General features: G+C 40.4%; 1 protein-coding gene across 1 annotated transcript in view; it reads right to left on the bottom strand.

Moving 5' to 3' along the window:
- Positions 1-14586, bottom strand: part of LOC136885993 (zinc finger protein 93) — an 85651-nt gene extending 71065 nt beyond the window's left edge. Inside the window, exons 1-2 of the mRNA XM_067158703.2 lie at positions 14218-14586; positions 1953-2015 (exon numbers count right to left, since the gene is read on the bottom strand). Coding sequence (XP_067014804.2) covers positions 1953-2015; positions 14218-14224 — 70 coding nt within the window. The 5' untranslated portion in view covers positions 14225-14586. The remainder of the gene's footprint in view (positions 1-1952; positions 2016-14217) is intronic.
- Between the last annotated feature and the right edge of the window lie 13158 nt (positions 14587-27744).

The raw sequence follows: 27744 nt of genomic DNA, 5'->3' as shown, positions 1-27744 counted from the left end.
TTGGTTGGGACACATTTCAACATCCTCCATACAGCCAGGATCTTTCACGTTGTGATTTTCACATTTTTGGCGACCTGAAGAAAGACATTCGAGGATGTTAGTTTCATTCGGACGAGGAAGTGCAAGAGTGGGCAGTTTTGGATCCGTCGGCGACCTACACCTTCTATAAAACTGGAATTGATTGTCTCATCTCTCAGTGGGATACATACAAGGGTTGGAGCAAAAGTCATGGCAACTATTTTTTTTTTCCTTGAAGATACCAGTCCGGTTGAAAAATGAGACATATACAGACAAAAGGACAAGGTGTTAACTACATATGTGGACAATGAATAGCACTGAAATATCGTAACACACTAATTTATTACAGTAGTATACAAGACAATATGGCCTTCCCGGTGCAAAAGAATGACAACACAGTACACATAAAGTTGACTTGACAAACCTGGGCCTAAAGACCCTCAAAGTAGTCCCCGGCTACTGACACCACACGCTGCCAACGATGTGGGAGGTGCTGAATACCATCTGCCTCAGCATTTGCCACACCATGTGTTAATCGGGTCACCTGTTGGCGCACAGCATTAGCAATGTCCTCTCGTGTTGCAAACAACCTACCATGTACTGGTTCCTTAATCTTTCGAATGAGATCAGTCACAGGGCGAAATGTCAGGAGAGTACGGTGGGTGCTCCAATTCTTCCCATCACCAACGTCGCAGTAGCTGCCCTACACACTCTGCTTTATGTGGTTTTGATTTGTCATGCAGGATTATTGCACTGTCCACAAGATCCGGACGTTTCTCCCGAACACCACGTCGCACCTGTCACACCAGGAAGTCCCTGTAGTACTGTGTGGTCGCTGTCCTGCCATGTGAAACAAAGTGGCAAACAATGACACCCCTGACGTCATACGTGACGATCACCATCAATTTGACTGGCGAAGGATTCTGACGGACCTTCTGCCTCCTTGGTGACCCAGCATGTCGCCACTCCGCGGACTGACGTTTCAGTTCTGGTTCTTATATCCTGGCCCAAAATTCATCGATGGCGATTATTCGTGACAAGAACTAATCGCCGTCCTGTTGCCAGCGTGCAAGGTGGTCGGAGCATATTGCATAGCACATCCACCTTTGAACTTTCGTCAGTGCATGCAGTACCCACCGTGATGCGATTTTGCGCAACTGCAGCTCATTATGCAATATCCTGTGGACGGTGCGTTTCTCGATGCCACTTGCCCTCTCTAACTCCAGTAGCGTCCATCATCTGTCTTCATCCAGGAGCTGCTCGATGACGGTCCACGTAGTTCCGCACACTGACAGGTCGTCCCGAACGTTGCTCATCACTGGCTGATACACGTCCTTGCTGAAACTTTCCTACCCACCGTGCTACTGTACAGTATGGTAGGGCATTATTTCCAAGGGCTTCCACTAATTCACTGTGACATTCCATTGCATTTCTCCCTTGGAGAACAGCTATTTTGATGTAAGCGTGCTGCTCAACACGGGTTACTTCCATCTCGCACGACACTCACCAACTGACTGATTTCACAGCCCTCGCTGTGCTACTACCAGCTATCACAGAGCCATCTGTTGTTCTGCATACACACTATGCCTGCAGAACTTCCACATGACACATATACGTTTGTGATCCGTTCACATATCTACTAGAAAAAAAAAATAGTTGCCATGACTTTTGCCCCAATCCTCGTATATTAACACTTTTGGTAATTTTGAATAAAACCATTCCACGGTCACGTTGTAACGGGTGTTAAGATTTCATCTGACTGCCCTTAATGTTGACTCTTAACCTCCGTTACAAATAACTGGGTTAATGTAATATTTGCAAGGAAATACTAACCTAAACTATTTAGATTGTAAACTTCTGACCAGATACACTTTGCACAACAGCAGCAACAGGAATAAATTGTGAGAAAGACATGCAGTACACGAGTATATTACCTGGAAAGTTGCTTGAAGAACTCGGAGTTTGCAGCAGATTTCTGCTTGGAGATGCAAGTGTTTCTGAAAACAACATGTAACATGTTTAGATTGATGCTTCCACAGCTCGTAATTGTAGATGTGATGATAAGCTTTTCGGCTTCTGTGAAATTCTTTATGTTTCCCAGAGAAATTTACTCCACGTCTTCAGAAGAAAATATCGACTGCTCACGAAGAAGACTTCCCCAATAAGGAAGGTTTGAATTTAAGAATGCTTTACCATTGGTGTATAGTAAGTTGTACTCCCACCGAGCAAGTGGCCGTGTGGTTAGGGTCACACAGCTGTCAGCTTGCATTCGGGAGATAGTGGGTTCGAACCCCACTGTCAGTAGCCCCGAATATGGTTTTCCGTGATTTCCCATTTCCACACCTTAAGTGAGGCCACAGCCGCTTCCTTCCCAATCCTAGCCCTCTCCTACCCCACCGTCGCCATAAGACCAATCTCTGCCTTACAACGTAAAGCAAATTGAAAAAAAAAAAAAACGCACTCTCATTCGTCACCAGATGGCTCATTGTAAGCTGGCCTTCCAAGTGGGAGCTGATGACACCATCTAGGCTCCAATTAAGATGTTCCTTGTTACACTGTATGTACATTACAAAGTAACAGCAAGGTCATCAAATGAATTAGGGATAAATGTGGTGGGTGAAATAACTAGGGGACAAAATCAAACCTTCAGTCTCCCTCGTGAACAGTAATTTTCTTCTGAAGATGCGGAGCAAAGTTTTCTGTGAAACGTAAAGAATTTCACCTTGTTTTCTTGATATGGCAGAAGCCCAAAAGCTTATTAGCATGTCTATAACATGTTTAATAATTACTTCAAAAGGTTCTGATTTAGCTAAGTGTAAATACTATCAGTATCTATAGAAACTGTTTGAACGTGTTGAGGTAGTTGTCGTCATAACACTACTGATGGCAAGTCACCTTCCCTATCACTAACTCTGTTTTTCTCCGCCCATCGTGCTGATGGACGATGGTTTTACATGGCTGAAAATACAACAAATGCACAGTGCAATAACTGCAGAGTGGACAAAATTACTGTCAGGCTTAACATCTCCTAATGACCCCAGATGGTAACTGTTAGTGACATGTTAGATTCTGGTTCATCAGAAGTTCTTTTAGAGAAAGGGTTACGTTAGAGTTTGGTTAGGTTGTGCAGCGACCTTAACACTTATTCTTGTCTGTGTCAAAATTATACAATAATGCTGACATTCCCATGCTTCGCTACGGAATGAGCAGGTCGCAGACAGCCGTGAACACTCCTCTGCCGTATTCCGTTAAGTTTGCACACTGCTCGTTCCAATCGGCGCCTCAGAGTAGGGATTAAATAGCTGGAATACTATGATGAACCAGAGTGTTACTTACCAATAGTTATCAGAAAATTTATGAACCAGAAGAATGGGGTACTAAAAATAAATAATAATGTTATTTGTTTTACGTCCCACTAACTACTTTTTAAGGTCTTCGGAGACGCCGAGGTGCCGGAATTTAGTCCCGCCGGAGTTCTTTTATGTGCCAGTAAATCTACCGACACGGGGCTGTCGTATTTGAGCACCTTCAAATACCACCGGACTGAGCCAGGATCGAACCTGCCAAGTTGGGGTTAGAAGGCCAGCGCCTTAACCGTCTGAGCCACTCAGCCCAGCGGGGTACTAAAAAGAAAAACAAGTTATTGAACTCCCCAGATACTTGCCACCAATATTCAGTCATGCTGTTTTACTCAAGACGCAGTAGTAATCCCATCTATCGGAGATGAGTGGCAGTAGAAGAGACAAAGCACATCACAACAAACAATGGTCAATGAAATGTTATTGTTGATCAATCTCATGGGCTTTCGATATTGTAGGCGTTCACATTTAGTTTTCTTCCGACTCTGTGATATTACGGCATCTAATGTAAAGGGAGTCTGACCTTCTTTCAAGACTCCCTCTTGTTTTATTCTTCAAGCGGTCGTTACTCTTCACGAGATTAGTTATGTAGTATTTGAAGATGCTTGTTGTTTAATGGGGCCTAACATAGAGGTCATCGGCCCCTAATGGTACGAAATCAGGCAAAATGTAATGACAATTTAAAAGTCCAAAATCATCCACTGACCAGAATTCAAAACATGATGATGATGAATGAATGAATGGATGGATATGAATGTACAACAATCAGTGAATCCGACCCGCAATGCCCTACATTCCCAGAAACAACAAATAAACAATAGTATTACTGACCAAGGTACCGCTTCTAAAGCACAATACTGAATTGATGATGCTTGTAGTCTAAAGGGGTCCAAAATCCAGGTTGCAGGCCCCTCATAATGGTACTTATCGCTAGGAAAGTAGAACCGTGGTATATGTCATGTTGCGGTACTAATCAAAAGTAGCGTAGACTCACAATCGCTCATATAGTGGTACTAATCACAGGTACTGTAAAACCCAGCTGGAAGCACACACTGTCGCTACTAATCACAAACCTATTGTGTACCTAACATTACTACGTACAAGTAACATCGACTCATGGTGTTTCTTGCGTGATGGTACTAATTGCAAGTAGTCTCATGGTTCTAATTTGATCATCCCTTGGTCTCCCCTTTTAGTCGCCTTTTATGACAGACAGGGGATACCGAGGGTGTATTCTTCACCTGCGTCCCCCACCCACAGGGGGTTGTGTGTTTGGTCTGTGAGAGCTATTTTATTTCGCTCAAGTCTGCCGGTTAGGACCCCCCCCCATCCGTCACCTGGGACACGCCACGTGGGATTTATCACCTCTCCCCCTGCTACGCCGGCGTAGTAGGTTCATGGAGTTATGTAGTATTTATCAATAGAACCACTAACATAGATATTTGAGAATTAAATTTTAAGCCTTCCCCCAAACTACTATTTCACTCAGCATGAATAAAATGATTTACAGCCTAGATTGTAGTGGCTCAATCTCTGACTTATATGCCAATTTACATCAAATATTCTCTTCAGCCATTTTCTCACGATGCACGTACATACATACATACATGCATACATACGGACAGATAGAAAGACAGACAGAAACGACGGAAAATTAAAAAGTGCATTTCCTTGTTACTGTGGACATGCCCAATATAGAAATATTCTTTTTAAATTCTGAGCAATGCACAGACAAAACTCTTATATTATATTATTTTATATGTATATAGATAATCGCAAGATATGAATTTCATTACTTTATGATCCATATTGGCAAATATTCACAAGTATGGCAATGTCCACCTATGAATTACAAATTAATATTTGATGTAAATTATATTTACATTACATACATCACGGGACTGGTTTAGACTCTCTAAGGGTCATCATCCTCAGCCATTATAACTAAAACTGACAATTTATATACAGTAGTAAGAATATAAAGGCAAGATATGGAGGGGATATGAAAAATATTGTTGTTTGCGGATAACATAGTGATCTGGGGAGTCAACAGTACAAAAGTGCAAATCTAACTAGAGGCTTTAAATGACAATATTGAGAAATATGGTATCAAATCAGTGTGGAGAAGAGCAACACAGTGGTGATGGCAAGAGGAGAAAGAAAAGGAATAGTATCAGGGGACAAAACCTTGAGGTTGTTGAATGCTTCAAATATTTGGGAAGTGAAATAATGCAAAATGCAAGGTTGGATAAAGAAATCAGCAGAATGGTGAATTTTTTCTACAATTGTTTTACGTTGCACCGACACAGATAGGTCCTATGGCGACGGTGGGATAGGAAAGGCCTAGGACTGGGAAGAAAGCAGCCGTGGCCTTAATTAAGGTACAACTCCATCATTTGCTGGTGTGAAAATGGGAAACCATGGAAAACCATCTTCAGGGCTGCCGACAGTGGGGCTCGAATCCACTATCTCCCAGATGCAAGCTCACAGCTGAGCGCCCCTAACCGCACGGTCAACTCGCCCGGTCAGAAGGGTGCAAGTGACAAATATGTTCTACCAGAATGTAAGGAACCTGGTGTGGAACAGAGAAGTTCCTACGAAATGTAAATAGATAATATACAAGATGTACTATACCCTTATATTAACAAACGCATCAGAGAGTTGGACACTGACAGCAAGAAATGAGAGTACAATTCAGGCCAGTGAGATGAAGTTCCTGACAAGTATGGTAGGGGGGACAAGGATAGACAGAGTAAGAAATGTTGAGGTGAGAAAAAAGACAGGGATAAAAAAAACTGAGTGATAGGATGGAGGAGAATAAATTGAGATGGTCCGGACATGTTATGAGGATGGAGGAGGGAAGGGTACCAAAACAAGAGTTGGAGGCTAAGATAGAGAGAAAGAGGGCAAGAGAGAGGCCCAGAATAAGATAGACTCTGTCAAGAACAGTATAAGAAAAAGAAGACTGGACTGGAATACAATTACTGAAGATGGGTGGTGGAAGGAGAGGCAACAGTGGAGAAGTGCCATCAACACTCCAAGCTGGCAGGAGCTGGATAAGGGAAAATGAAAATGATGATGATTAGGAATATAACCTGTATGCCTAAAATGAACACTTTACTCACATTGAATAGGTGGACATTCCTTTAATTATTATAACATGTGTATAAGATAAAAATGTGATGTTCTTGGGATTTAAAACAAAGTTTTGGTGGCTGTTACAGAAACCCATAACCTGGTTGCAGGAAAAAAAAAAAAAAGTTGTTGGTTTTATGGTTTTCAGAGAAGCTGAGGTGCAAGAGTGAGAACAGGAGATGAGTTGAGTGAAGAAATTGAATTAAGAAGAGGTGTAAGACAGGGCTGCTCTTTATCACCGACACTGTTCAACATCTATCTTGAAGAAATAATCAATGAAAGTTTTAATGGAAATAGTGGAGTTTGTGTTGGAGGTAGGAGAGTAGAATGTGATTTGCAGATGATATGGTTGTGATGGGAGAAAGCGAACGTGAAATGATACAAATATTAGATAAACTCAACATGAAACTAGAAGAATATGGAATGAGAATTAATAAGAAGAAGACCAAAAGTATGATAATTGGAGGAAAAGGTAGAAGTTGTCATATTAGTATAGGAGGAGAAGAAATAGAGCAAGTCAGTAACTTCAAGTATTTGGGAAGTATGATCAGAGATGATATGTATTGCACAACAGAAATTAAGAAAAGAATTGCCATAGCAAAAGAAGGCTTTAGGAAAAAATCAAAATTATTTTGTGGACAACTAAACAAAGATTTGAGGAAAAGACTTGCTAAGTGTTACATTTGGAGCATAGCGCTATATGGCGCAGAGACTTGGACATTGAGAAAGAAAGATGAGAGAAGATTGGAGGCACTAGAAATGTGGGTATGGAGGAGAATAGAACGAGTGAAATGGGAAGACCGGGTAAGGAATGAAGAGGTATTACGAAGAGTTGGAGAAGAACGAAGTATGTTACAAACCATTAGAAGGAGAAAAATGAACTGGATCGGACATTGTTTGAGGAGGGACTGTTTACTGAAAGAAGGAATAGAAGGAATGGTGAAAGGCAAACGAGGAAAAGGAAGGAAAAAATATCAAATGTTGGACAATATACAAGGAAATAAATATTCGGACATGAAAAACTTGGCGCAGGACAAGCAACAGTGGAAGAGGTTCATTCCATGACAAGACCTGCCATAAGGCAGAATACCTAGATAGATATAGAGGTGCAGGAATTTTGTCCCTCAGGAGTTCTTTTAACATTCCAGTAGATCTACAGACATGGGCTGAGATATTTGAGTATCTGCAAATACCACCGGACTGAGCCAGGATTGAACCTGCCAGCCTGGACTCAGAAAGTCAGAATCTTAACTGTCTGAGCCACTCAGTCCAGACAAAAAAATCATTCTTGCAGCATAACTTAAGTTACATCCAGCAACTTACAACATGTTATAGGTATAGACAAAGCCTTTGAAAACTTAACAGTACTGTTATGCAATCCAAAAATACCAATATATTAAGGACAGAAAGCAGAATTAAGAGAGAGATAGATATATTCATTGCCAATGCTAGAGGACCCCTGCCCCTCACATGCCCCTAGAAAAATATTTACTTCTATAGCAAGATATCAGAAATAGTGCGATATTTTCCATGCATTCTGAGAAGACCCACTGCCATTGGCTGAAATTTATTAAATATGGCATCACGCCCAGAATTCAACACAGATTTCATTACGAATGATTACTGAACATTTCCCGTCAGGTCAATGGTCAGATATGATACAGTGCCCCCACTCTTCAGGGGCCATACTCCTTTTGAAAGACTGTATGCTAGCATTCCTGACTTGTTAGACCAATGGATTTTGTCACATACACAAACCAATAATAATAATTGAATCATGCAGTCAAGAAACTTATTCGTTCCTCTTGTACCTTGCGGTGTCGGGAGACCACCAGGCTTTCTTGTCTTGTGTCATCTGTTGAGCTTCCCTCCATTGGATACCTCTGGTTTCTAGGCTGGACTTGATGTTATCTTTCCACTTAATATGCAGTCGTCCTCTCCCTCTAGGTCCTTCACTCCAGGCTTCCCACCCTCTGCGTAGCAATCATATTTCAGATATCCTCATCACACGTCCAAACCAACGTAATTAAGCTCCTTCTATGGTGACTTTCAACGGTGTTACCCCCAAGGTCTTCCTAATAGTGCAGTTCCTAATATGGCCTCTCCTTGTCTTGTGATCTATTCTCCTCAGATATCTCATTTCAACTGCCTATAGCCTGCTTTGGTGTTTTGTGCCAAGTGCCCATGATTCACAGCTGTATGTGAGTAGTGGTAAGTATACTGACTTGTATACTCTAAGTTTGGTCCTCTTACTCACTTCTACCTTCATGACAAAGCTGCGAGGGAGAGATAGTGTCCTGAAGAGGCAATTCTATTGTTAAGATCATCATCAATCCTCCCATCTTCACTCACGGCGGACCCCAGGTATTTGGACATTCTTACCTGTTCCAAATCTATGTCATCGACCTTGATTTTTATCCCTTTCCTTTCTTGTGACAGCCATTACTTTTGTCTTGCCTGGGCTTATGACCATGCCCCTCTTTTTCATTTCTCAATTCTAAATATTTTGACTGTACTTAAGATCCCTGGGGGATTTTGCTAAAATCGCAATATCAACTATGAATACCAGCTGTGTAATGTATACAGGTTTCAATTTGCAGTTTCCCAATTTAAATTTCTTAACCTGTTCTTTACAGCTTTACATGATTTCATTTACAGGATTATGAACAAGTAAGATGACAATATGTCTCCCTGTCACACTCCACCTGTTGTGATGAATGCTTCAGATGAACAGTTGGATGCCTGTACCTGGTTTCTGATTTATTGGTAAAAACTTTTAATTGCTCGCAACAGGGAAGGACCCACTTTTCGTTTCCTCAAAATTTTCCACAATACCTTCCATGGTAACTCATCGAATGCTTTGACCATATCTAGGAAGCAAACATAAGTGTCTCAATTGTGCTCCACGTTCTTTTCGCATATCTGTCGAATAGTGAAGATCAAATTCTGGGTGCTTCTTCCTCCAATTGACTTCTCAGTCTGATTTCCACAATTCTCAAATAGATTTTCCCTGGTATACTAAGCAGTGATGATTTTCACACAGCCTACTGTCTCCCTTTTGGGATATTGGAATGACTGTGGCTGATTCCTGGACCGCATCCGAGTTAGCCCAGATAAGTGCAACCTTGAATTGTAGCCATTCCTACGCACATGTGGTTTATTTTTGTCAAAAAATATGTGCGACAGAGATGAGGGTAATACCCTATGAATGCTTCTACCTGCTTCTGCTCACCAGAAACCACATGGCCTTGGAGATTTTCCCTTCCAAAGCATTTTTTAATTCCGTTTCTGAACGAAGGCTAGTGCTGGCCAAGCTAGCTGCGCAGTTGGTTTGTGATTGCATAAGCGTGTATAGTCACGTTCTGAAGTGTAAACAAGGCGCTTAGGGACAATATATATAAGTGTTGACGAAAATGCCGACATCCTATTCAATGACGACTCAGGTGATGAACTAATTCCTGAAATACGTGAAAGTGACAGTAATGACAGTAAGGAAGATTCTCATGGACATGTGACAGAAAGCACAGTACCTGAAGGTGTAACATTAGCTACCACACCTTCCAGAGACACTAGAGGACTTCTTTAAGGCATGTGCAAAATTTTGTTTCCATATCTTGTTTAGTTTAGAACTTATTGCAAAAATAATTTGTTGTTGTTTGCTGTGCCACTAACAGCTGGAATAACTGGGCCAGCCATTTAAATAGACCACTCAGATGATGGGCGTGAATGTGTTAATTAAGGCCACAGCCGCTTTCTTCCCAATCCTAACACTTTCCTAACCTTGCATCACAGTAAACCTTTGGTTTGTTAATGCGACGTTAATCCACCATTAAAAAAAAAGTTTTCTACAGCAAAAATTGTTGTTTTCCTTACATGGTAGTATGTCGGTGTACACATATTATATATATACTATGTATCTATATACACACATAACCACACACTCCCATTCACCGCATAGTGCCATTGATTGCCAAGGCTAGGGAAGTAGAGAGAGAGATTAGCAGGTGGAAGGGTTTCCTTGTAAGTCAAAATCAGCCATTTTCATTTTATTTAACCAAGCCCTATTGTTTGGTAAAGGAAGGAACTAATTTAGCTTGCAGGAGAAACAGTGTATGCACATCATGCATATTGTGAAGAAACGCACTAAGACATAGTTCCTTTCCTTGACACCTACAATGGATGATTTAGTTCCGCATCAGCAGAAACATTGACCAAGAATACTCCTCCTGCTGGAACGATTTCATTTGCTCCTTCTTCGTTTAAAGAATACAGATACAGTGCAGATAAACCAGGATTTCTTGTAGCACTTCCTTTTATAAACAGTATTGAGTAACCCACATTTCATCTTGGGAAAGGTAATTTTTGCACATTTTCCTTGCAATCAATGGCAGCATCCAAGCGGAAAGAGTTCCAATAAAATCGGAGAAGATTGAGAACTTAAAAAAAACTGTTGAAATATCTTGCAGTTGTAGGCTAGATGCTTTAACATTTTATTCTGTCATTATGTCACAGCTAGTCAATACTCATTATGTAAACGATCCTATATGTGAGAACTACTTACAATCTTCTATTGAACAGTGAGGTAGTTATACCATTCGGCAGTTTATGTGGGTATTTGTCAACTATTACAAACATCCATACTCTTAGCTTAGTAGTCTCACTTGATGCTTCCGAGTTTTAATTACTGTGCTGATGGGGTGAAATTCTTTTTGGGGATCATTGTAGTACCTAGGTGTTAATATAAGAAAAGACCTTTCATTGAAGTAATCACATAAATATGATTGTTAATAAAGAGTACAGAGCTCTGCACATGGTTATGAGGGTATTTAGGGGTTGTAGTAAGGATGTAAAGGAGAGGACATATAAGTCTCTGGTAAGACCCCAACTAGAGTATGGTTCCAATGTATGGGACCCTCACCAGGATTACCTGATTCAAGAACTGCAAAAAATCCAAAGAAAAGCAGCTCGATTTATTCTAGGTGATTTCCGACAAAAGAGTAGCGTTACAAAAATGTTGCAAAGTTTGGGCTGGGAAGACTTGGGAGAAAGGAGACGAGCTGCTCAATAACGTGATATATTCCGAACTGTCAGTGGAGAGATGGCGTGGGAGGACATCAGTAGATGAATAAATTTGAGTGGTATCTTTAAAAGTAGGAAAGATCACAATATGAAGATAAAGTTGGAATTCAAGAGGACAAATTGGGGCAAATATTCGTTTATAGGAAGGGGAGTTAGGGATTGGAATAACTTACCAAGGGAAATGTTCAATAATTTTCCAATTTCTTTGCGATCATTTATGAAAAGGCTAGGAAAACAACAGACAGGGAATCTGCCACCTGGGCGACTGCCCTAAATGCAGATCAGCAGTGATTTTTGATATGATTCCAATTTTTTATCTTTATCCATGTGATAAACTGTAAACAGTTCTTATGTATTGTATTATGCTATGTTTAACATATACCAAGAGTTGGTATAGTTAGTATGAGAAATTTCTTCCCACCCGTCAAAACTGTTATAGATTTATTGGATAAGGGAACTAAGTCCAACAAGTTTAAACAGTCATAACATTTATTCCTGTTATCACTGTTTCATACCTATCACTGACAAAATATAATATAAAAAAAGAGAATTATTCATTGAAGCGTGCCAAAGTAAAATAAGTTTTTTTTTTTTTGCTAGGGGCTTTACGTCGCACCGACACAGATAGGTCTTATGGCGACGATGGGATAGGAAAGGCCTAGGAGTTGGAAGGAAGCGGCCGTGGCCTTAATTAAGGTACAGCCCCAGCATTTGCCTGGTGTGAAAATGGGAAACCACTGAAAACCATCTTCAGGGCTGCCGATAGTGGGATTCGAACCTACTATCTCCCGGATGCAAGCTCACAGCCGCACGCCTCTATGCGCACGGCCAACTCGCCCGGTAAAATAAGTTTTTCTTGCTCTCCTGAATACCCATTTTTTACTTAGCTCCTTTCTCTATTCCACAATTCAATTAATATACACATACCTTAATTAACAGTTGGCAAATGTGTGAGTAAGTCACTAGGAAGAAGAGAACACTGTCTACCAGTCTTGGCTGAGGGAACCAGTATATACATTCGCCCACACATTTCCCAGAAACTGCAAAACATTCACTGAATCTACTAGCCCACTCAAAGGCAAAGTTTGCTATGGTGAAGCCCACAAACAACACAGGTTTTAACATTAAATTATCCACTTGAAAACCGTAATGATACAGAAAATAATCATGAATGAATAGAGTTGGAGAAATACTGGGTTAAGAAACACTTAGGCCTATTTTATACTAGAATCCTATGTACACATGTATATGTCACCAATCATTCACATCTATTAAAAGGGAGAATAGATAATTCTACATGACAAAAGACACATTAGCCAACAAATTCATCACGATCATCCACATTTGCATATACACAAGTATACAACAGTGGATATTTAACCTTGTAGAGATTTTAGCATTACTGAGTTGGTTGTCGGTACGGTACTGGTCATGTAGTTGTAAATTTGCATTCAGGAGATGGTAGGTTCAAACCCTACCACCAGCAGCCCCAGAAGATGGTCTTCCGTTGTTCCCCATTTTCACTCCAGACAGATTTTGAAGCTATGACTGTTCCTGTTGCCAGAACCCTGCCTGAGTTAATAAGTTACTGTGACATTAGATCAAGGGGGGGGGAAAAAAAAAAAAAAATGTTTGGCACACTCTATATATATGTGAACAGTAACGCTGGGACAAGAAATGTAGGAGAAGTGGACTTATTTACAGTAGTCGCGACATATGCCTGAAATGGAAAACAAAAGAATAGGCTGACCCTATTTTGACTTCCCCAAACCGGAATACTGACTGAATCACGAACTGTGAAGTGCCATAACAAGATTCTGATCATAAACTGTGCACAAAACTGCATTACCACAAACAACGTGACGAATGTGTACGTAAATTGTGCAACAATGTGTGTGAACGGTATCACTTTACCATAAGTTATGTACAAAGAGGGGACAAAGAAGTTGTTCCATCACCTTATACATATGTTTGTGCATTCTTCTTAATAATCAACATTTAATTTCAAATTGATTGTCATCAAAATAATAAATTTAAGCAAGTTCTTCCACAGAAAACAAACTAAATAGGATTACTGATAACTTATAAAAACATTTTAAGCCATCAGGGCTGTGGCACTGTATGAAGGTATTTAGAATTAGGTGTCTTTTAAATGTTTCTTTTTTATTATAGAATTAAACAGCTCGCCTTCACAAATTGTTGCCTCCATAATACCTCAATACTACAGGTATATTTCTCCAAATTCGCTGTTGAGAACATTCCTTATAGTCACTGGGTAGTGCCAAAAACATAGACACAGTGAACGAAAGTACGACTTAGACATTCATACATATCCTATATTACGTTTTCTCGGGACAATTCGAAAACTGGCCGGGACAGGATCTCCACACAGGAATCGTCACATTAAAACCGAGACGGAGGAGCAGCTTACCGGATACCGTCTTCAAGGACTGCCGATAGGAGGATTCTAGCCTAAAATTTCCAGGTACAGTACTGGAGGATGTACACCTACATCACCGTACAGTACGCTAAGCCAATTAGCTCCGTATAATAGGATGGAAAAGCAAGAAGTAATCAAGTCTACATTTCCAAAGACGTAAGAAAATGACCATATTACAATAATCACCTGCCATTGACTCCCAATACAATCAATCCAGGCAGTGACTCTTCCTGCCAGTACTACGAAGTAGTGTTAATTTAGAAACATGTTAGATTGGGTGGTTCCAGCCACTTCCTTTCAAAAAGGTGAATTGCTTGTTTTCACAATGTATTTCAATAAACTTCGAAATAAGTAATATTTTGAAAAGCACGAGCAAGAAATTAAACTAAACTTAAAACAAATTTCGAAGGATCAAACATTAAGTCAATGCAATTACACTTTCTGATCGAATAAGATTATGTTAATTGAGGAAAACTTCCGCAGCGATGCACAAAAAGAACCAAGATATTATTTATCATATTTTGTGGTTATGTTTAAAGTTCTTCTTCTTCTTCTTCTTCTCCTTCTTGAATGATGAGACTGGACCACTGCCTGCTCCGGGGATGAAACCTTGGTGAAACTCTGCCATACCGTTGCCTACGAGATATACAAGGCCGGGAAATGGACCGATAGAAATGCGGGTCGCAAGTAGTTTTACGAACGTCCGCTAGAGGTCTCGACATCGTGCTATGCTGCTCGCGCGAAATGCATTCACTTAATAGTACATGTTGGTTTTTAAAGACGTAAAAATCTACAAATAATGAAGTTTGGACCACCTAAAAGTGATTTCGAGTGATTGGATGTAAAGTAAAGCACATTTAAGTGGTATTTGGAATTATTTTAGGCGAAGTCACGTGTAATAAATAATAAAAGTAATACATTAAAAATGACTTACCATTATCACTGCTCGTGTCACTCACAATTTTAAGATCTTCCAACTTAAAGGCTTTGTCCTGAAGTTCTTTTCCAAGTCATGAGCATCTGTAATTGTATGAGCTTCATTGTCGATTATTGGTTTTAAAAGTTTTGTAATGAGAGTTGCAGTCAGTACTTTCTGATCACACTCGTCACATTTGAATGCCTCAATGAACTTTGGAACAACAAAGACGTTAAGTTTTAAATCTAAATTCGTACTTCCCAGATAACGTAATGGGTGACCCGTAAAATTCAACATATTTTTCAGGAAGTAAACAAAAAAATTTTGAGGGGTAGCGTAATGCTCCACGATCTTTCATCCTAATGAGGCGCATCAATGGAGTGTCAGTAGTGGCCGAGTTGGAATTTTCTTCCGCAACTGGAACAAGATAACCACATATCATGGCCAAGGAAGACAACTCCAGAGTGACAGGTTTTTCTGAAAAGGCATGGTGTCATACTTAATATCAATAGCATCTAAGATAATATAAAACTACTACGCGAGTTGGTCATGCGGTTAGGAGCGCGCAGCTGTGACCTTGCATCCGGGAGATAGTGGGTTCGAATCCCACTGTCGGCAGCCCTGAAGATGGTTTTCCGTGGTTTCCCATTTTCACACCAGGCAAATGCTGGGGCTGTAACTTAATTAAGGCCACGGCTGCTTCCTTCCCACTCCTAGCCCTTTCCTCTCCCATCTGTGTCGGTGCGACGTAAAACCAATAGCAAAAAAAATCAGATATTTTAGGCCTATTAAAAATAGTACATATATTCGCGAATGATTAGCTAGCTTACCTTCGAGCGTCTCATCCAGAAATGTTGCTGATCAGGATTACGATTATAGCGTACTCTGGCCTAGATAGCTATTTCATCTATGACAAGGGATCCTAACGTTTCCTCCACGCATGTCAAATTCATGGCTTCGTAATGAAGATTTTCTTTAATGAGGTGGTGGTGGTGGTGGTGGTGGTGGTGGTGGTGGTGGTGGTGGTGGTGGTTATTGTTTTAAGAGGAAGTACAACTCGGCAACCATCCTCTGAAAAATGAAAACCTACAATCTGTTTTACAGTCATTGACGGGGTCAGAGATGAAATGAATGAATCGTACAGGCTATTAGTACGATGGGGTCGCCACTCCCAGAGTGATTTATTAACGATTGATAGATGCTATGAAATGAGACTGGAGAGAGTTGCTGGAATGAATGATGACAGGGAAAACCGGAGTACCCGGAGAAAAAAATGTCCCGCCTTCGCTTTGTCCAGCACAAATCTCACATGGAACGACCGGGATTTGAACCACGGTATCCAGCGATGAGAGGCCGACGCGCTGCCGTTTGAGCCACGGAGGCTCTGCAACCATCCTCTATATAACACTAATCTGAGGAAAAAGAATGAACGGACCCGATACTTCGAAAAATGAAGATATCAGCCAAAGGAAGACAAGGGACACGTGAAAATGAGACTCCCTAGACCTGGGGAACCTAATACCGTCGGGGTCGGTAAAAAAAAGAGTTAACCAAGATAAGTCGGATAGGATAGATGAAAGTGAGGAGCCTAATACAAGTTAGTAGAAGCAATGACAGGACTCAGCTAGGGGCTCCGTGATCGCTAATCCACGCTCCAAAGTTCAGAGCCCCTGGGGCCCCTTTTAGTCGCCTCTTACGACAGGCTGGGGATACCGTGGGTGTTATTCTACCGCCCCCACCCACAGGGGATCTTTAATGAGGGATGTTATTCTAGTTTTTTCCATTCAAAAAGCCAACATAGGCCTAATTCTTAAGTGTATTTTGATGCGGTAGTCGAAGGCAGTGAAGTGTGCTAATGAATCTGAAGTCTCAATATTTAAAATGTAAATTACAGACTCTGGATGACGTCCCAGGCGACCAAAGCGAACCTAATTCCCCCGCCCCCCGGTCTGGATGTAGCAATTATCCACTTCTCCTTTAAAACTGGATCGGCTGGAAATGATTGAAAACTCAAATTGTTCTCTCTCTCTCTCTTTTTTTTTTTTTTTTTTTTGACGAATTGGACTTACAGTACGATATACTATATTTTATAGTGCATATAAAATTTACTTGGAGTTCATTTGAACACTAACAGTAAGTGAAATCTATAAGTAAACGTATAAAAAACACCTTTCTGTATATGTTAATACACTACAGCACATGCAAACTATAGCAAGATGTCGAGACATCTGGTGGCGGTACTGCGAACCTGGTTGGGGACGGTTTTTATGCTCAAAACTAGCGCACACTTCCCGGCCTTGTATATCTCGTAGGCAACGGCCATACACACAGAGACATGTCTGAAGAGACAGGTTTGCGCAGACTTACCTCCGACTAGGTCTGCGCGTGTATGGGGCCCTTAATAGGGCTTTTGGTTCCTATCTGTAGCTAGCTTCAGGTAGTTTCAGTCTCTTTTTCTAGATGGCGCTGGAGGTCATTCATAACGTGTAAATAGTTATATACACGTTCTGTAGATGGCCCGGAAGTAAGCATGAAATGAGCGTTGTTAATAATTAAAGGCAGTTTGTCCCGAAGTGAAGTATTTAAAGTATGACAAGTCTAACCTCAATCAGTTGGCACTTCTCACAAATTAATTAGTTATAAAACGTCAAGCATTGTGGAGATAATATCAAATACAGTAGAGACAATACACGACACTTACGGATTTCGCCTTGCTAAAATGGGAGACAATTCGACGGTGGCGCTCCTAGTGACTTGACCTGAACAAATCGCGCTAAATTCAAATATCAATGGAAATGTATATACGGAAATGGATAAATAAATTACGTCTAAAAAGACAGTGGTATTGAGATATTAACTTCGAAGTTGCTAAAGCAATTCTGGATAAATGAATGAAGAATTATTTAAAAGGTTATTATTCAAAGACTGAAATTAGACATATAAACAAGGTGTGAAATGGACTGCTGTGAAATGGCTTGATCTTTCATTTATGCATTACTTTTTTTTAGCTTTAGCATACCTGCCTGAAATCTTACGGTTAGATTTATCTTTTTTCCTCATTTAAAATCAATGTATCATCACATTAAGACATTTGTCAATAAAAATATCGGCACATTCCTTACACATATGATGCAATGAATTAACATTTAATAGCTGGACAATTTTCCTCTTAACATGAAGCCTACTAACAGAAAGAAAATCTATAAAATCCCGGCTTTAATCTGAGAAGAGGGATAAAAGAAAGAAAAGTTTGAAAATGTTGTCGATAGTGATGCTTTGAGGAATATTTACGTACAATTAGAGTAAAAATGTAACATACCCTTGGCTGTATAGTCGAGGATTTTTAAAGTCGCTGGCCTGGAAATGATCTGAACAGATCTTATAATTCTTATACAAGCGTAACGTCCCTTCTTTCTTGTACACTTTATCCAAACCGCTTCTGTGACATTTCAAAACCCACAGATCACACCTACAACAACACATCGGTATTGAAGGTTAACTGCTGCACTATACAATAAAATATGCGTATTATATTTTAAGCCCGTTAAAACATGGGTCGAGCAGGTCAGAAGATTATGAAGTACTATAAAAATCTCTGTCACTGGAAGAATATATATGCAAACACAATATTACTTACATGTTCTTGTCACGAGGGAACCTGAAGAACGAGCGCGCATTTACCCCTATTTCGTAATTACTGCAGCCAAACACAGCACATACCTTTCCCCTCATGTTGAGAGGAGATATCAAGGAATGACACACGCTACTATTTAATTATGTCAACTCACTGAAAACGCATAAATAACACCAAAAACTTCACACAAAAATACACGTGCTCTTATGAGAGAATCAGTACCGTTCAGGTCTATCCGCTAGAGTGAGCTCCAATAGCTGTCCCTCGATATCTCGCTCAGTGTCGTGTATTGTCTCTACTGTATTTGATAATATTGCTGAATTGCATCGATTCGACTTTACCCAATCGATTAACCTTGTTCGAACTTATATCGATTTTAATCGATAGTTACCATGATGCTACCGAATTTGTGTTGTTTGAATTCGAAGAGCTCATGTGCTTGTGATGTAAATCTTAGTTCCTTGTGCTTGTTTATTTGAAATATATCTTCGCCAGTCCTGCTGAAATCCTGTATTTCCTGTTTGAGTACACATCAGGGGCTGAAAGCTGAATGGTTCTATTAATGTAGTTCTATATATTTCCTGTCTCAGTGCATTTAATTCTGTTATTTTTATTTTCATGTGGTACTTGGATATTGATGTGATACCCCATTGTCTTGCATATGGTGTGCTCTGTTGTCTTGCTTTCGAAGGGATTTCTTATTTGTTATAATATCAGCTTTGTGTTAATGTGTCAATCATTCATTTGAAGTTAAAGCTGCTTTGAGGTGTGTGGTTATGTTCTCAGTAGCAAAGTATGCCATACGAACTAGGGGTATCAGATCATTATTTACAACGTAATAAGTACTTGGAAATAAAAATATATGAATTACAATGTATTGGGCATGGAAGTAGTAGAACTGCATTATTATCGCCGTTTGGGGGAGGGTGAGGAGCGAGGGGCTGGGAAAGGAGGGGGGAAGGAGCCGTAAGCATACCCGGATGTGCGTCACTGCGCCGGATGTTAAATCTCCGCGCTATCTGTTGATAGTAATACTAAGGTATTGCACCAGGGAGTGCGCTATCTCGGAAAAGAGACTAAAACTACTAGCGCCAAGTGGCTTGGAACCGAAATTTATCATTGAGTTTCATCTCTATTCTATTCTATCCTCTTTGGTCTGCTCGATCTGCATCCGATGGCTGCTTATACTGCCTGCTCATTTACATTTTTTACATGGCACAAAATTAAACACTCCGTTTACAAATACCCACAGCAGGTAGCAGCACCAACCGGCTCCTGAACTGTCGGAATGAAATAGCGGGAAATAGGGTAGTACTGTACTTATTTTAAGTGAAAATGGTGTACTGCTGCGTGCCTTTCCGCAAATCAAAGAAAGGGAAACCAGAATGCCGTGGTATTTCATTCCATGACACGGGCCTTTTCAGGAGATCCAGCTGAAGCCATGTTTAGTTTTATAAGAATGGGAGGAGGGTGCAATGACATGACTGACTCCCGGGCTGCTCAGAATTCCATAAAGAGAATTCTGAAATCCGGTATTTTAATGTCCACTAATGGTGCTAACGTTATCCACAGGCAAAATTCAAAATCTTCTGCCTCAGTATCCTCTCCCGGACTTGACGAAACAGAACCAGTGATGCCCGCTGAGTACCGGTATGTACTTTTTTTTTGCTATGGCTTTACGTCGCTTCGACACAGATAGGTCTTATGGCGACGATGGGGCAGGAAGGGCCTAGGAGTGGGAAGGAAGCGACCGTGGCATTGATTGAGGTACAGCCCCAGCATTTGCCTGGTGTGAAAATGGGATACCACGGAAAACCATCTTCAGGCCTGCCTACAGTGGGGCTCGAACTTTCTATCTACTGGATACTGGCCGCACTTAAGCGACTGCAGCTATCGAGCTCGGTGAGTATGTACTTGATTTACTGGAAGATGTTCGTGAGCCCCCTGAGTCAGTGTGTGTCACTTTGAAAACTGCTTCCCAGGCATTATTGTGTGGTTATTTAGTGTGTGTAATCGAAAAAAAAACAGAATGCAGCACGTGATTGAATAACGTTTCCAGCTCAATTAATGCATCCCCATTGACGAACTTAATCAGACAGTCTGATAGAGGAAGCGTTTGCTGTCCCCAGCAACGATTTATTGGCCTAATTATGGGGCTACAGAAATTTGTTGAGGTGGTTCTACCGTACTGCAAGAAATCTGCAAGTCTGCTCCAGAATATAAAAAGCTATGTTCTACCCTCTCTGTGCCAATGTAAGATATTAACATGTTTTAGTAACAATAAGCACCAGGTCAGAAACTGTGGTGCTGAAACCTCTACTTAGTAATGTACGGAAGTACCATACAGACAAAGTTTCCAGGTTTCTTTGTTCGTCGAAACCTCTTTTTCGAAAAGTCCTCAAGCTATTACTCTCTAGAGCACCACTTTATGCGTACATTTCTTTAATTTTTCTGTTACTTTCAGATTTTAAATTTTGTTTGTATGCTTATCTAGCTGTATTTACGCGATAACTGGATACGACTGGTACTGCTATCTAGCGGCAGATTGTTTGTAATTCGTATTACACGTTTGAATATGGAATGAGCAGGCAGTATAAGCAGCCATCGGATGCAGATCGAGCAGGCAGTGGGTTGGACTCTTGTCTTGTCTTGTCTTGTCTAGGTTATTTAATGGGCTTCGCTTGGGAGCGGTATACCCAGCCACGTATCTTAAAAACAAGCTAAAAGATAGAGGATGCGGAAACTTTAATGCTAAGGGTACGTTTGAGTGGAGAAAGAACCTACAAAACCTACACACAGGAAAACAAAACACAGAGACACAAGGTACTAGGCTTCACGCCAACGCGACCGATACTTGGCGACTTCTACAAATCACGTACAGACCGGGTCAACACATAAGGAGTAGGGGAAGGGGCATAAACTACAGGAATATTTTGTTGTCAAAAAGGAAATTGGAAAGAGCAGCTACCGAAGATGGAGTGGGATCTAATATCCAACACGTCAATTTCGTGGGTAACGCGAATTGTTTTCGAAAACAAGGTTGTAACCATTTACGCCTGCTGACTTCTAATAACGAACACTGAAATAAAATATGATTAATCGTAGAAACCGACGTACGACAAGTGCATAGATTAGACTCTACCAATTTCATGCGAAATAAGTAATCCGGCGTACACATTTGGTTAAGTCGCATACGAATAATAGTAGTAATCTGACGTGGAGTATAGGGGTGTTTCAGAAACCACGGAGAGCACGGGACAGTCGGAAGTATAGAATACAAGTGGCGACCTATACGACACGCGGGATCACTCCATTCAGTCTGCCAAAGCAGGCGTATGTGTGAAAGACAACTACTCCAAAATTCCATGAACGGCAACATCAAATGATACACCACTCCCTGACCGTGCGCGACTGCCTGAGATAAGCGGTCCGCCAATTCGTTACCCGCTAGGTTTGAATGACCCGGAATCCAGATTAAGGTAACTCTTTTGTCTCGTAGATGAAGATCGAAACATATTTTACGAATATTTTGAACGTACCAATGTGAGCGGGACCTAGGATTATGTATAGCGCGTAGTACACTCAATGAGTCAGAAGCAATAAATGCTGCAGTTAGCTGGGAATATTTAAAGTACAGTAGAGCTTGACGGATAGCAAACGCTTCTGCCATAAATATAGAAGACTCCTGAGGAATGACAAATGGTTTAGAAATGTTTAAATCCGGGGAGCAGAAAGCCGCCCCCACCCCAGGGGGGTGGGAAATTTTGCAAACATCAGTATAGAAGATTGGAGCGAATGAATGAACATCTGGAGACTGACTCCGATGGAGATATTTTCTAGCACTTTGTGTCCAGGCCGGGCCAACAATAGGGTCACTAGCAGGCGTATCATATCAGGAACGTGATAGTTAGCCTGGAAAGGAATAATGTAATGCCCTGGGGACGGGCTACGCAAGACAGACGTACGAAAAGAACTAAATTGATGATAGGCCCATGCTAACGCTGGGTATCGGTGTAGCGGGGTACATTTCTCTTGAAAGAATCGAACTAGTAAATCTAATTTAGGTAGCAGAGGGTGAGAGTTTAAAGAGAACTTCCGTAGCAGAAGATTGGTGGTGATAATTTTTCTCCTCAAAGTCAATGGAAATTCCGCCGCCTCAACTAGAGTTGCATTGTTTGGTGATGCTGGTAATACTCCTAAACACATTTTAATAAACTGGACCTGAATCGAATCTAATTGGTAAGATTTTGCTTAGCCGCCATGTCGAGAAACCCCGAGCCATACTCCAATGAGGAACGAATAATATTACGATATAAGAGAAGTAACGTAGCGGGATCAGCTCCCAAAGACCGCTGTCGTAATGCAAAAAATAGTGTTTTTTTGGGCAGTAGCTTGCCCACCAGGGGCCTATTCCACAAAAGTATGGTCTTGTACATTACAAGTTACTAGTGTGGGTTCTTGTAATGTATGGAGTTGTACATTTCTGTTCCACAAAAGATTGAATGTCTCTTGTATATTACCAGTGAATTGTTACAAGTTTTACAAGTGACGACATATCAATAAACATACTACGTCATAACATGAATCAGCTGTTCATCTTCGTATTCCGTTCATTAAATTAGGTTATGTGTGTCTCATTTATCGTAATATCGTATTTTAAGGTAAGTTATGCGGCAAACATTCAAAGAACTCTAATATTTTTGTGAATTTCGTAATGCTACAATGTTATTTTTCAGTTTGTTTCTTTGATGATAGGAAATTCTGTTCTGTTCTTCCGCGATCCTCGCATGCTCGCTTGTGTTCCGCGATAGTCTGTCATATTAGGCAGCAGATGCCGCTAGTAACGATATTCGGCGCCAAACTTAATTATTACGAAATTGCAAACTCTGCAAGAATTGTAAAAATGGTGTCAAGAGAAACAAAGTTATTCCTTTTGAAGGAAATAGAAAGAAGAAAAGATATTCTTTTCGGCGCATTCAGTGAGAGTCTCAAAAAACAAGACAAAGTAAATGCCTGGATGGAAATATTTGACTTGGGAAAAGCTCATGGAGCTTTTGAGGGGAAAAGTTGGATGTACGTAAGAGATATATTCTGGCCTAATTTCAAGAAGGTGACACTAGTAAGTACGTTTTTATTTAAATTCTTCAATTAGGTTTATTTTAATTTAGTTTAATCACAATTTTAATTAGGGTAATTATATTAACATTTACTACATAACAGTTCTTTTTTGTAGGCAAAGATTGATAATCAAAGGCAGACTGGCACAGGTGGTGGAAAACATGCCAAATTGACTGATATTGACAATAAAGTTTTGGACATTCTTGGAAAAAATTCACCGTCCGTTGACAGCCTCAGTGTCCCAGAATCTTACGATGAATCACCCTCAACAGCTGTTGTAGATATCTCCACCCCAACATTTTCCTGCAGTGAACAGAGGCAACCAAGGAAAACAGTTAGTAAGAGTCATGAAGAAAGCATGGCAGAAAAGAAAAGGAGGAAGATTGATTTGCAGATAGATTTCTTCACCCTAAAAAACAGAAAATTAGCCCTTGAAGTGCTAGCAATGGAAAAGCAATTTTGCGTTCAGCCATCTGACACAGTAAAAAAATATTATCCTGAATTATCTGTGGACAGTGTTGTAGTTTTAGAAGAAGGTTGTGAAGTAGTGATTGATTAAAATAGCAATACTAAGTAATAGGTTAAAAGTTAGGTCTTTAATGTCTTAGATTAATTTTTTGCATTTTTTAACAATATCATAATATAACTTGAAGTGTATTGTTTCAATATAGTATTTAGTACTTAATAGTTTTTAATAAATTGGATATACAGATGAATTATCACTTTCACTGAAAAGTGTTAATTAGCTGATCTCTTCTGTAAGCTACAGCTGGTTCGGCAAGTACTTCACCTTCATCTTCTGGCTCAGGTAAGTCATCCACAATGTTGTTTTCCTGCAGGTCTATTGCATTGATTTGTAACTCCCCATGAGAAATGTTACATAGTGTTACACAGCATTTGAAAATGTTAGCTGCAAAAACGGGATGTACTTGCAAATGGTTAAGACAGGGAAATTTCTCTTTGAGAATACCAATAGCATTTTCAATTAATCTTCTTGTACTCTTATGGGCTCTGTTAAACCTCTGCACTCTGAGTTCATCTAAATCGATCAGTTTAGGTGTAATAAGCCAATCCTTCAAAGGATAAGCAGAATCGCCAAGCAATACTGACTGCGGAAAGGGTCTCCAACCTTGCTCCATCATTCGAAAGAGATTGCTGTTTCGAAGGACATGAGCATCATGGACGCTACCTGGCCAATTTGCGCTGGCATAATAGAACTTCATATCTGGCCCACATACAAGCATACAGTTAATAGAATGCTTTCCATACCGATCAACATACTGCTCTTCATGAACATGGGGTGCATCAATGTTCACCAAAGTTCCATCTACACAGCCCACAACTTGAGGCATTTGAGCTATATTGTAGAAGTCTTGCACTATTTGCTCAGTATTTTCAGGCCACCGAACAATTTGAGGAAATTTTATATAATTTATTGCAGCTACCACAGAATGTATTGACCTACAGACTGAAGATTTTGCCATCCCATGCATATCTGCAATACCATGGTACTGACCACCATTTCCTAGCCAATGTAGTGTTGTTAGTAACTGTTGTTTAGCAGAGAGAGATTTATTTCTGTTTGTATGATGTTCTAACCTATGCCCAATATCCATCAAAAGTTCTTCCACTTGTATTGTGCATAACCTAAAACGCTCATTGTATTCAAATACAGTCTTAAACTGGAAGTTTATTCTTTCTCTATACAGACGGTAGTTTTCATTTTCATCTCCATCACTATCACTACTGCTAGACCACATATTTATCAAATTGTATGTAAAATAAGTATATTTAAATAGCACTAGTAGGTTTATTTATTATTGTCCTTTCACTGGTAGAGAATACTTCCCAATTCACTAGTAAGTTACAAGTACTAGTACTTTTGTGGAACATACCTATAAAAATTCACTGGTAATTTGTAAGTATGGAGTAGTAAAGTACAACTGTAGAAAATTCTTTTGTGGAACAGAAACTCTGGTATTTATACAAGTTACTAGAGAATTTACTTGTAATGTACAAGACCATACTTTTGTGGAACAGGCCCCAGGTAGTTAACCTGGGCGTGCCAAAGTAGTTTTCGGTCAAGGTAAATACCTAGGTATTTAGTAGAAAGGACTATTGGAATCGTGACACCTTGGAATCGAATTGGTGGGTGAGCCGTACGCCGAGCCCCGGAGAAAATCACCGCACGGCATTTATCTAAGGATACCTCAAAATTATGCGCCAGAAGCCAAGGACCAAATTATTTAAGGGTAATATTTAATGCCGAATAACTGACGTCAAGTGATGGAAGGCTGAAATAGATTACCAGATCGTCGGCAAATTGGATCATCCGGGCCCTGCGCGTAATATTTTTGTCTAGGGACATGGAATATATTGTAAATAAAATAGGACTTAGAATATCCCCCTGAGGGAGCCCGGTAGAAGTCGTACGTGCTGGTATTTGTGAGAAATGTTTCAGTTGAAGGGATCGATGTAGCAGCATGTTCAATAGCAAGTTAATGAAGTGTGGAGGAAATTTATATTTGAGCAATTTTTGGCCAAGTAGGTGAAGATCCACATGATCATAAGCTCCACGGATATTTAAAAAAAAATGGCCAGCAACGGTTCCTTCCGACATCGTGCCAAAACGATATCGGTGACCAAAAGGTTAATAGCATCCAATGCAGAACGTTCTGGAAGGAAGGCGAATTGAAATTTTGGCCACAAATTGTAAAAATCGAGAGACCATTTAAGGCGTTCTAGAAGGATTTTTTGAAAAATTTGCTCAGGCATTGCCCCAAATAAATTCCCCTGTAACTGTCAGGTAGCACAGGGTTCCTACCCGGTTTCAACAAAGGTACGAGGTAAAATACGATCCAGGTGTCAGGGGTTCGAGCCGATTCGAGGCAATGATTGAAAATCGTTAATAAATGCTGACGAGCAGACAGGGGAAGTTGCTGTAATAGGGAGTACGAGATCTCATCCTGGCCTGGTGTCGAATTATGTGATGATTGGATGACCAATTTTAATTCTTGATTATCAATGGGGTTCGTGAGCGATGCAAATTGGTTGCAACCACCGGGAACAGTGAATTTAAATTGTGGGATCACAAAATCCGGCGTGAGTTGATGGAAAAATTGTTCCAAGGCCTCCATATTGTATTGGGTCTTAGATGGAGTATTAAAGAAACGGTTTGATAGTCCTGCAATTGCTCGCCATAGTTTTTTAGACGGCGATTGTCGATTGAGCGAGGCAATGAAAGTTTTCCAAGCTAGGCGACGTTTCTCATTGAATACCTTGGTGGATTGCGCAACAAGTAATTTATAATGTAAAAACGAATGTAGTGTGCCCAAACGTCGAAAGGAACGCAGTGCCGTTTTCCGACTCGAGATTAAATCTGCACAATCCGCGTCCCACCAGCGTACATAAGTAATGGATTTGGGCCGGAAATGTGGTTGTAGCGGGTGGAAGAGATTTAAATATTCAGTCATAGTTTTAAAAAAATGTATAAGACATCTGCTGATCGTTTAAATACGAAAATTTGTTGTTAAAAACTGTTGAAAGTGGGAAGTATTGAAATGGCGCATTCGTCTACTCAATTTGACAGGGCGAAGTGAAGCAGGCATGCTATCAGCCAATCCAATTAAGATAGGAAAATGGTCACTGGCGTGCGTGTCCTGTATGACCTCCCAATCCATGCGGTATGCCAAAGTACTTGAACATAGAGTTAAATCAACCGCACTCTTATTTGTTAGTGGGGCAGAAACCCTAGTAGGGGTGCCATCATTCAAAATACGTAAATGGTGTAAAGACGCTATTTTAGCTATTTTATTGCCTTTGGGGCACGAAACTTCGCATCCCTAACTTTGGTGGTGCCCGTTGAAGTCGCCCCCTATGATAAAGGGTTGGGGGAGCTGCGAAAAAAAGGTAGATCAGTTATCGTATGTACCTTGGATACGTGGGGGACAATGTCTAGAAATAAAATATATGCTTTTTACGACTATCGCAACAACCTGTGTATCGGGTATGCTATATGGTAAGACTACCGGTGAAAATTGTAAGG

The sequence above is a fragment of the Anabrus simplex genome, chromosome X, assembly GCF_040414725.1.
Source record: "Anabrus simplex isolate iqAnaSimp1 chromosome X, ASM4041472v1, whole genome shotgun sequence".
NCBI lineage: Eukaryota > Metazoa > Arthropoda > Insecta > Orthoptera > Tettigoniidae > Anabrus > Anabrus simplex.
The sequence above is the reverse complement of the archived record's forward strand: the minus strand, read 5'-3'. Positions and strand labels throughout refer to the sequence as shown.